Source organism: Acanthamoeba castellanii (genome assembly GCF_000313135.1).
Source record: "Acanthamoeba castellanii str. Neff unplaced genomic scaffold scf7180000084745, whole genome shotgun sequence".
NCBI classification, from domain to species: Eukaryota; Discosea; order Longamoebia; family Acanthamoebidae; genus Acanthamoeba; species Acanthamoeba castellanii.
Genome location: NW_004457592.1, coordinates 355,550 through 365,452, shown reverse-complemented (window position 1 = coordinate 365,452; position 9,903 = coordinate 355,550). Strand labels below are relative to the sequence as shown.

The window sequence follows — 9,903 nt, the reverse complement described above, 5'->3', positions numbered from 1 at the left end:
ACACACACCACACACACCACACACACCACACACACCACACACACCACACACACCACACAACGGTCAGACCGGGAGCGAACAACACGCGTCAACGCGCGCAGGGGTGATGACCGCACCGTCGGCGTCGTAAATGTCGTCGTAGCACGAAAAGAACTGTGGTGTCGATGCATATGCGAACTGGAAAACGTGTGTGCGTGTGCGATGGTGCGTGAGTCGTAGCCACGGAAGAAAGATGAGAGGCGAGTGTGTGGTGTACGAGAGCGTAGAAGAGGAGACTGAAGATGGCCCACAGCACGGCGCCCTCCACGAAGTAGGAATAGCCGAAGGCCAGCAGCGCGCACGCGCCCATGCAGGCCCAACCCACCCCTGCCCCATTCTCACCACCTGTGAGCTTTTTCCATTTATTAATGTTATTATTACTATTTATATGAATAATTCAGCTTTTTAATTAGTTAATTTAAAAAGAAATGAAAATGCTGCGGGCGGGAAGACGGACCGGAGGGGATGGGTTCGCAGAGGTCGAAGTCGAGGCGGGGCAGCTGGGAGGTGAGCACGGAGAAGGCGACGTGGTGGTAGAAGGCCGCCCGCATGGGGAGCGCCTTCGTGAGCTCGTCCACCCACTCTTCGGCCCACGTCCCGCTCGCCTTCCCCGACAGCAGCCGGTGTTGCTGTGTCTGGTGCTGTGGTGGTTGGTGGTGGTGGGGCACCGGCTGTTGCAGCACGCCCCGTGCAGGAGAGGGGTAGGCCAGGGGCAGGGACTGGTACTGGTACGTGTCGTCCCTCCTTCTGTTCATTTTTGTTTCATTGTTTATTATTAGTTATTAATATAAAATAATTTTGGACTTTTATTTATTCTGTTTTCACTTCAAAACTGTACTGTTTAGGCCAACAGTTGGCGACCGTTGGCGAAACAGACAGAGGACACCATTAGAAGAAGAAGGAGAAGATGAGCTGCATGCACCTGTTGAGCGAGGAACAGCTGGCGCTGTTGGAGAAGGACGGCTTCCTCATCGTCAACGACTTCTTCACGCCCGACGAGCTCCTTCCCGTCCTCAAAGGTGCCCAGACCCTCCCCCCCCCCAATACTGGCAGATCTGCTCAACAAGGCCCTTTTTCTGCTTCTTGTCGTCGTCGATCCGAGTGCAGAGGTCGAGGAGAGGGTGGACAGACTGGCGCAGCGCCTCTACGCGGCCGGGAAGATCCAGCACCTCCACGCCGACGCGGATGTCTTCCACCGCCTCACCCTCCTCGAACAAGAGTTCAAGGGCGCCAGCGGTACGGACCTCTTCTCTTTCCCACAGTGTCATCGCCTCCCTCATGCCTTCCGCTACTCGCTTCTCACATGCTATTCACTCCTACACCGCTACAGTGCTCATTCACACCTCGGGGGTAATGGGCACCGAGCTGGCCAAGATCTGGTCGCACCCTCGCCTCCTCGACGTAGTCCAACAGGTACAGCAACAGTCGTGGTGGCACTACTCTCTTCATGCCGCACTACTCACCATCTTCTTCTTCTTCTTCAATTTCTTCTTCTTTTGTCTTCACCCCTCGGGCAGATGCTCCCGAGTAGTGGTGACGATGGCCAGCTCGCTGGCCACCCGGTCTGGAACCTGCGCTCGGTACGCTGCTTCAACCCCCCCCCAAGCAAGGCCTGAAGCACTCACACGCCCAGATTGAGCCGAGCAGAAGACGCCCGGCAATGCGCTGGCCACGGTGCCCTGGCACCAGGACTGCGCCTACCTGGCGGCCGGGGCCGAACGCACCAGCCAACCGACGGCGTGGATCCCCCTGTGCGACGTCGACAGGTCCATGGGCACCCTGCGCCTGATCCGCGGCGCCGCCAACCTGCCCGTACGTGTGTGACCGCACACGTGTGCGAGCCGCGTGACTGAACACGTTGTGCGGTGCTGTGGTGTGTGTGTGTGCGGTGGTGTGGTGTGGTGTGAACAGGTGCTTCCACACCACCTGGAGCGCAACAGAAAGGGCAAGTCCTCACACTCGGAGCAAGAGGAGGGCGACCAGGGCAGCTGGTACCTCTACATCAACGAGGACGACCTGCCCGCCGGCGAGCGCGTAGACTGCGAGATGAAGCTGGGCTCCGTTGTCTTCTTCAACAACACCATCCCCCACTGCTCGGGCGACAACACGTACACCTTGGCTTTATTATTATTAATTAATTATGTTTTTTAATTGTTTTTATTTTATGGCCGCAGGTCGGACAGGATTCGGTGGAGCGTGGACTTGAGGTGGCAGCGGAGCAATGAGAGTTCGGGCTTTGAGGCCATCAAGGACCTGCTGCCCCTGCGCGACGCTCAGGGCGCCGAGGTCGCCGGCTTTTGGTCGTCGTGGCGCGACTGGGCGTCTGTGAACCGGAACGCCGCCCAGAAGGACACCCGCTGGCACTCAGCCGACCAAGACGAATTCGACACTGTCGTTGCCGGCCCGTGGATCGCTCGCTGGGCGTAGCCCCCATGTTGGTGTAGATGTTGGAGGAATATATTGATTCAATATCTGAATAGTGATGTTCAAGCCAAGAAATTGTGAGGGAAGATAGTTGTTCCACTCTTTCAAGTAAGTACAAGAACAAGCTCTACACGACCGTTTACAGGTGGAAGTTGAGCGGTGATTGAGCACCACCTGTCAAAGGTGGGGCAAAATGGGCTCACTTCCGGGCAGCACCACGCGAGGCCTAGTTGTAGTTGCGCCTCGCTCTGGTTTTGGTGGTGGTCTGTTTGGAGCAAAGAAAGCCCAGTGACGGTCAGCCCAACAGCTCACCACACCACACACACACGACACGACACACACAACGGCCACAGCCAGAGCCTCGTGCCTTCTTTGGCTGGGGCGCCTGCTTCTCCCACTCGAGGTCGGCCCGGAATGCGGCCAGGGCACGCTCGACGTCAAACTCGTGCTCCTCCAGGTAGAAGCTGGCCTCCTCCTTGTCACACTTGGCCACCGCCCGGAAACGCTCCACCGCTGCGCCGCGACACCAAGTGCCGTTAGCTAACTATCACTAACACCCGTGTGCGCGTGTGTGTCGTGTCGTTGGTCGTGTCGTGTCGTGTCGTTGGTCGTGTCGTGTCGTGTCGTGTCGTGTCGTGTCGTGTCGTGTCGTGTCGTGTCGTGTCGTGTCGTGTCGTGTCGTGTCGTGTCGTGTCGTGTGCGGTTGTTGTATTAAGGTGTACCAATGCCCTTCTTGCCGTCCTTGGGCATGACGGTGTTGCTGAGCTCCTCAGGCGCGGGCGTCCTGGCGGGATTGGGCACGAGCAGGAACTTGTGGGCGAAGATCGACTGCGAGGTGAGATTGTTGGCCTGCTTGATGTCGTCCACCTTGACGCCGTAGCGCAGCGACAGGCCCGCCAGCGTGTCGGTCTTGGCCACCAGGTGGCGCACCATCACCACCCCGTCGGTGCCGCCGCTCTCCTGCGTGCGCGCTGCGTCGGCGCCGGCAGCCGCGGCGTGCATCTTCTTGATGCCCCGCCGGATGTGCTCCTGCTCCTGGAGGCGGGCGTAGTCCAGGTACTCTTCGCTGTCCTCATCGTCGTCGGACGACGACGAGGCCTGCGTGAGACCGCCGCCGGCCACCGGGGCCAGCCCCTCGCGCAGCCCGGCCGACGTGTCGAACTTGCGCAGGATTGCTGCACGATCAGAGTGGCACGATTAGCGCGCGTGTGTGTCATGTCGCGTCGTGTGCGGTGGCGCGTGCGCGTACCAGCGGTGGCGGCGTCAACGACGTGGCGTTGCTGGCGGCAGCCGGGCGCGTCGGAGGCCGGGGATCGGCAGCAGGACCAGCGGAGGAGGGTCGAGGCCGGCATCATGACCGGACCCGCGGTGTCCGGGGTAGCGTAGTGGCCCGGGTGGTACACGCACGCGCCATCGACATTCTCTGCGGCCTGCAACGACGAGAGTTGAAGGTAAGACCACCACCCACCACCACCGTGTGCGGTCGCGTGTGTGTCGTGTGTGTGTCGTGTGTGTACCGTAAAGTAGGAACGGCACTTGGTGCAGCGCTGCTTGGCGCCCTCCACGGCGAACGCCTGCGCCTCGCGTGCGGCCTTGGCCTGCGGGTTGAACCCGGTGTGGAACTGCTGCGGCTGTGCGGGTTGGATGTAGGCGCTACACGAGTTGTTGACGTATAGAATTCCCCAGTAGTGGTGAGCTGACTACGTTTTGGAAAGAGTAGAAGAAAAAGTAGAAGAAAGAGGAGAAGAGGAAGTAGAGACGTACGCGTTGATGGAGCCCATGGGGGTGAGGGTGGTGTGCGGGTAGAGAGGCGCGGGCGCGGGCGAGCCCCATGTGGCGGGCGCGGTGGCGGTGGATGGGGCGGGCAGCCACACGGGTTCGGGAAGTGCGACGCCGCCAGACACGCCGTAGTCGGCCGGCACATAGTACCCCCCACCAGATCCATACACCCTGCAAAATAATATGATTATTATTATTATGTTTAACGGGCACAAGAGGGACGAGGCAGGGGGTACGGGAAGGTCTGAAGGGGAATATCGTTGTGCCCAAATGCGCTGGCCATGATGATGCAAATTAAAATGTCTGGATTTCTATGATTGAAAGATGTCTTTTATGCGCAAGCCGTAGCCGAAGGAATAAGGAAGAACGCGCTCGCCGACAAAGTGACGATGCACTCACCCTTGCGTAGTAGTTTCGTGGATCGAGTTTTCTTTTCGTTCTCTTTTTCGTTCTCTTTTTCCGCCGACTATTCCAAGACCGCCAAGAATGCGGCGCATTTTCCATTTTTCAGCTTTTGTGGTTGATCGCCAGGTTGCTGAAGATCTCGACTGCTACACTTGCTAGTGCACCGTGTTCTCCTTGTGTGCCAGCACTGAGCATCAATTGGTAACGCGGCACACTTGACTTCCGTCATTAGACTATCTGGGCCATGGCGCATTAATCGATTGAGCGTGGTCATTGTAGACCAAAATTTGTCCCTGCCGCACGGCCAGCTGAGATTGGTGGCCTCGCAACTCAATCCAGCACTGGCGCAAAGTAAATCGAGCGTCTAGGAGCGAGAGATCGAGTATTGTTTGTACAAACTATGAACACGGTGAAAGAGCAGCGGTAGTAGTGAAAAATTCATCAGCCGATGAGCTGTTTACTTGGCGCCGCCCTTGAAGGTCTTCGCCTCTAGTGGCGTGCCGATGAGGGCCTTGTCGCCCCTAAGCTTCACGCCGAGCTGCCTTTCCAGCTGTCCGAGCATCTGGTTGTTGAAGAGCGCCTTGCCCTGTTCGAGTTCGTTCACCACCGTCGCCTTCTGATTGATACGCTGGGCCAGCTGCGCCTGCGTCAAGCCCTTCGCCACGCGAGCCGCCTGGATGGCGCGCCCCACCTGAGGACCCACCGTCTTGGGAGTGAGCTTGTCGGGTTCCTCATCGATTCCCTTGATGATGTCCGATTCGAGCCTTCGCGCAGGATTGCCAGTGGTCGTGGTGGGCTTGTTCGTCGCGGCCTTCTTCGAGGTTTCGATGGCGGCACCCGTGCGCTGGGCATTCGTCACGGCCTTAGCGTCCTTGGCGCTGGGGGCCTTCTTCCTGAACACGATCTCGTTCCAATCTTGGCTCATTCTTTTCCTATGTGTGGTGCACGCGTGAATTGATTTTATGATCAGATGTGCGCGTAGCCCGAGTATTTGTACTCCCCGCCCAACAGCGAATACAGGGAAAAAACAGAGAACCTACTTTCCTTTCATTTTTTCACGGAATTTTGACCGGAGTGCACGCTCGAAATTTCAACACCTCAATAGTTGTGCCTTTCTTTTTGATTTATTTGTTTTCATTCAAATCGAAGATGGCGCATGTGGGTCCAGCTCTGCCGCCTCATCTCCTTCGGCAACGACAGGAGGAGGGAAAAGAAGAGGAACAAAAAACGGTAGCTGGGGAGGATGATAGAAAAGAGGAAGAGGCGAAAGAAGTTGCAGAAGAGGAGGCCCCATCGCCCATGGTCTTTGGGGCGGCGCTACCACCCCACCTGCTCGAAGAAAGAAGGAAGCGCGAGGAGGAAGAGGAGAAACAAAAGCAGGAGGCTGCCGCTGCGCCCCCACGAAGGCGCGTATGCGGTCCGTCTCTAGACGATTTGGTTGCCGCCCCAGAGGAGCCCAAGGATGAAGATGAGGATGAGAAGGAAGTTGTGGAAGTGCTCGGACCCTTGCGACCAGATGGTATGGAATTGCCCTCATCACTTGTGCCCCCCCGCTACTCGCATCATTATGATTATCATCACATGCGTGGTGCATGAATCATCTCACGCATTCGGTGGCGTAATGAATGAACAAGCACAGATCCGCGAGCTCGTAAGCCGCAACCCAAGCGAGCAGCGCTGCCGTCGGCACCCGCCTACTCCCTCGACCCGGAAGAGCGAAAGCAGCGTACCAAGCGCGACATCATCGAAGGGCGCAACAAGAAGGGCGAGCCTGCCGACAAGGTGCCTCCTCCCTCCTCACTGCAACTTGCTCTCCCGCTCTTGCTGGTCGTCCACGTACGGCGCCTTTCATGCGTTGCTGACACCCGACGTCGCTTGCCCTTGCTTGCACGTGGTCACGGCCTGCAGAAGCAAAAGACAGAGGCGAAGCCCAAAATGGGCAAGGACAAGATCGTGGAGGACTACCTGCAGCTTTACAACGTACGCTCCATTTGTTTCTCTCTCTCTCTCTCGCGCTCACCTCATCGCCATCATTATCATCATCGGCTCACCCGGCTCGTCACAAAACTGCAGGAGAAGCATCGTCCGGAGTCTCTCGTGGCACAGCACGCCAAGAGCGTCAACGAAAAGAAGCTCGAGAAGGTACCGTGCTGCCCACTTCATTTCCGCTCTCCTTCTCCAGATGATGATGACAATGACGATGATGATGATGATGATGATGATGATGAATACCAACACACCCTCCCTTCGCGACGATGCAGGCCAAGGCGAAGGAAGACGAGGAGTGGAAGCCGTGGGACAGAGAGGAGATGGGATCGCGTCAGCTCCCGGCAGAGGCTCGCGCCAGCGTCCTGCGCAAGGCCAAGGATTTCCATTCCCGCTTCTCGGCCCAGTCCGGCAACCGATTCCTCTAAACTTTTCTCTCGAGACCTTTCACCTCCTCCGTCCCCTCGGTGGTGTCGCCTCAGCGCACACTCAACCCGATGCCGTGTGTCGTGCGTGTCGTGTGTCGTGTGTGCGGTGGTGTGCGTGTGCTGTGTTGTGTGCTGTTTTCCTATTCTGCGCGATCGGGTGCAGAAAAGGAAAGGGCGAAACTTCGAGAGAGTTGCCCACTCGTGGTGATACACGTCCCTTGCCCAAAACATGGACAACATCAACTCCCTCCTTTCTTGCAGGTCTGCTCCTCAGGCAAGCGCATCCCCACCTCCAGGTTTCTTTCTTCTTCCTCCTTTACTTCAGTAAAAAAAATAAGAATAACCAATTTATCACATTAAATAAGTAGTAGTTTTCTTTTTTTAACGAATGATATTCTTCTTATTTACACCCACGCAATATGTAAAACAGTGGTTATATTATGCTGACGCACCTGCTGTTGCGTAGAACCCCCTATAAAAATGCAGCTGTCTCGAGTTCTGCTGGTGGCCGCTACGCTGCTGGCGACGCTGTTGGCGTTGGCCCAGGGGAGGGTGGTCGACCTCGCCCAAGGAAACATGTTTGACGAGGGCATCAGCGCCGGCCCCTGGTTTGTCATGTTGTACGTGTGCCCTCGCGCCAGATGATATGTCGCGTGTGTCGTGTTGTGCGTGTCGTGTTGTGTGTGTCGTGTTGCCTGGCTGAGGGTCTGACACGCACGGCGCCTGCGTGCCAGCTGCCGACACAACTGCGCGCACTGCGAGAAGGTGAAGCACCGATGGGAGGATCTGGCGCAAAGCTACTCGGGCGAGACGCAGATCGGCACGGTGGACATCGCGGCCACCCCCAAGGGCAGGGAGCTGGCTGCCAGGTACCATGTGGACTCGACACCCACTTTCCTCCTGTACGCCCCACCCCCCATCGCCCACGTAGTTGTCGTCTTCTTCTTCATCATCGTCGTCTCCATGATCGCAATCGTCATCTCTGGCGTTGAACTGTGCGTTGATGGTTCTCAGATTCAAGAAGGGCGCCGTCTACACCTTCGAAGGCGACCGCAACAAGGTCGAGTCCTTCATCGAGTTCATTGACGCGGGTACCATCCCCCTCCCCGCAACCGCACACGCACGCACCGCACGCGCACACGCGCTAAGTGGCGGCGAACCGGGTGTTTCGTTGACGACAGGGTATCACCCGCTGTATCGGTTCACGGCGAGCCCGAAGTGGGCGGCGCTGATCTGGGTGCCAGTGGCGATCCTGAGCGTCGCCCTCTGCTTCGTCGCCAGGGCCTCGGCCTACGACGGGGTCGAGGACTTTGGTCGCCACATCGGCGCCTACACGCCTCCGCCGCCGGTCGAGGACGCCGAGGAGCCCCTCGTCCGCCCCAGGCGCAAGAATGTGAGGAATTAAGTCTCTACACATACTCTCTATGAGACATACTCATATATGTCCCATTACTTTTTTAATATTAAAATAAATATTTATCAAATGACATGTTGTGTGTGCCTGTGCACAAGCGAGTGTGTTGGTTGGTATGCGACGTATGGATCAGAAGACGATGACGTGGCACCCAGCGTGCTTCTGGGTGTAGGAGTGGAGCGAGCGGAGGTGGTGGTGATGGTGGTTGTGCTCGCCCTTGCCGTGCTTGCCCACGCACAGCGTGTCGGTGTTGTATCGCTTGCACAGGTTGCACAGCATGCGCCTGGCGTCCCACGCGCTCGGCACCATCACGGTGTACTGGTTCGGCGCCTGCGTGCGTTTTTTGCGCGTGGCGCGGAAGAAGAATGTCAGTTATGACCACGACAGCACGCGTGTGCGGCGGTGGTGTGTCGTGTGTACACGGTGCACGTACCAGGCGATTGGGGAGCTCGTCGATGTAGGGCTTGAGGATGTGGCGCGCGGCCTTCCACAGCTCGAAGCGGAGCTGAGTCTCCTCGCTCGGACAAAGGGCGAATCGGCGCGGGAGGTTCTTGTCGCACACCGTCACCACCAGGAGGTGGTCCAGCGCCGGGTCCATCAGCCGCAGCACGCCCTCGTAGGCCCGCTTCGACGCCTCCGACCCGTCGACCGCCACCATCCACCGCTTGCCGCGCACGCGCTCGATGTCGCCGCGGTGCAGGCAGTTCACGTGCAGCAGCCGCTTCATCCGCTCCAGCTGTTCGTCCGTGATGTCCACATGACTGCGCACGCACAGACATTGTCAGCAACACCGCACACACACGACCGCACATGCACGCACGCACGTACACAATGTGGTCGATGTCATGGACGAGATGGTCTTCGGCGCCGGTGACGGTTAGGATGCTCTCCTGGGTGGTCTCCTCGAGTTCGAGCAGCAGGTCCTCCTCGTGCTCCCCGCCGGCGTGCCAGTCGGCCTCATCCTCGCTCCCCGACGAGCTGCTCTCAATGCTCGAGCTCGAGCTGCGCTTCGGGTGATCATGATCGCCGACGAGTGAGTCGTTGGTGTCGACGGCGGCGGTGGTGGTGGCGGCGGCGGTCGTGAGCTGAGCCCGCTGGCGCTGGTGGTCGGCGGCGAGCTGCTTCTCCTCGCGGTCGAGGAGGGCGTCGAGGTCGGCGTAGGACAGGCGGTGGCGGTGGCCCACCTCGCGGTAGACGTGCTCGTGGTGCTTGCCCAGGATTTTGGCTGCGATGGCGGACATGATTCCTTTTCGTTCCTAGGTTACAACCCATATATGCCAGCATATGTCAGCACTCGCTGATATACAAAATACTAATAAATAAAATAATAAAGAAGAAAGAGTTATCATTTGCACTGCGAACATACAATAAATGTACCTTGGTGGGGGTGGGAGTGGTTGATGTGGTTGAGGTCCTCGGCTTGGAGCT

General features: G+C 58.0%; 7 protein-coding genes across 7 annotated transcripts in view; 3 read left to right on the top strand and 4 right to left on the bottom strand.

Moving 5' to 3' along the window:
* ACA1_183260 (uncharacterized protein) overlaps positions 1–794 on the bottom strand; it is a gene marked incomplete at both ends in the record, with an annotated part of 1,090 nt that extends 296 nt beyond the window's left edge. The window contains 2 exons of the mRNA XM_004345886.1: positions 257–366; positions 497–794. Coding sequence (XP_004345936.1) covers positions 257–366; positions 497–794 — 408 coding nt within the window. The remainder of the gene's footprint in view (positions 1–256; positions 367–496) is intronic.
* A 152-nt stretch (positions 795–946) lies between these two features.
* Positions 947–2,466, top strand: ACA1_183250 (PhytanoylCoA dioxygenase (PhyH) superfamily protein; the record flags this gene model as incomplete). The annotated part of the gene is made up of 7 exons (XM_004345885.1): positions 947–1,058; positions 1,147–1,275; positions 1,370–1,452; positions 1,557–1,619; positions 1,687–1,851; positions 1,951–2,147; positions 2,214–2,466. 7 exons carry the CDS (start codon positions 947–949, stop codon positions 2,464–2,466), a joined length of 1,002 nt encoding a protein of 333 aa, XP_004345935.1.
* Positions 2,467–2,689: 223 nt separating this feature from the next.
* ACA1_183240 (LysM domain containing protein) lies at positions 2,690–4,525 on the bottom strand (the record flags this gene model as incomplete). Its single annotated transcript, XM_004345884.1, has 7 exons — positions 2,690–2,728; positions 2,804–2,976; positions 3,186–3,638; positions 3,713–3,893; positions 3,981–4,116; positions 4,228–4,413; positions 4,479–4,525. The coding sequence occupies 7 exons, from the start codon at positions 4,523–4,525 to the stop codon at positions 2,690–2,692; spliced, it is 1,215 nt and encodes a 404-aa protein (XP_004345934.1).
* A 579-nt stretch (positions 4,526–5,104) lies between these two features.
* On the bottom strand, positions 5,105–5,572 carry ACA1_183230 (uncharacterized protein; the record flags this gene model as incomplete). Its single annotated transcript, XM_004345883.1, has 1 exon — positions 5,105–5,572. One exon carries the CDS (start codon positions 5,570–5,572, stop codon positions 5,105–5,107), a length of 468 nt encoding a protein of 155 aa, XP_004345933.1.
* A 374-nt stretch (positions 5,573–5,946) lies between these two features.
* Positions 5,947–7,061, top strand: ACA1_183220 (uncharacterized protein; the record flags this gene model as incomplete). Its single annotated transcript, XM_004345882.1, has 5 exons — positions 5,947–6,166; positions 6,287–6,429; positions 6,556–6,627; positions 6,721–6,789; positions 6,909–7,061. 5 exons carry the CDS (start codon positions 5,947–5,949, stop codon positions 7,059–7,061), a joined length of 657 nt encoding a protein of 218 aa, XP_004345932.1.
* A 480-nt stretch (positions 7,062–7,541) lies between these two features.
* On the top strand, positions 7,542–8,466 carry ACA1_183210 (uncharacterized protein; the record flags this gene model as incomplete). Its single annotated transcript, XM_004345881.1, has 4 exons — positions 7,542–7,681; positions 7,796–7,930; positions 8,076–8,152; positions 8,243–8,466. The coding sequence occupies 4 exons, from the start codon at positions 7,542–7,544 to the stop codon at positions 8,464–8,466; spliced, it is 576 nt and encodes a 191-aa protein (XP_004345931.1).
* Positions 8,467–8,604: 138 nt separating this feature from the next.
* ACA1_183200 (uncharacterized protein) lies at positions 8,605–9,716 on the bottom strand (the record flags this gene model as incomplete). The annotated part of the gene is made up of 3 exons (XM_004345880.1): positions 8,605–8,805; positions 8,909–9,236; positions 9,304–9,716. The coding sequence occupies 3 exons, from the start codon at positions 9,714–9,716 to the stop codon at positions 8,605–8,607; spliced, it is 942 nt and encodes a 313-aa protein (XP_004345930.1).
* Positions 9,717–9,903: the final 187 nt, after the last annotated feature.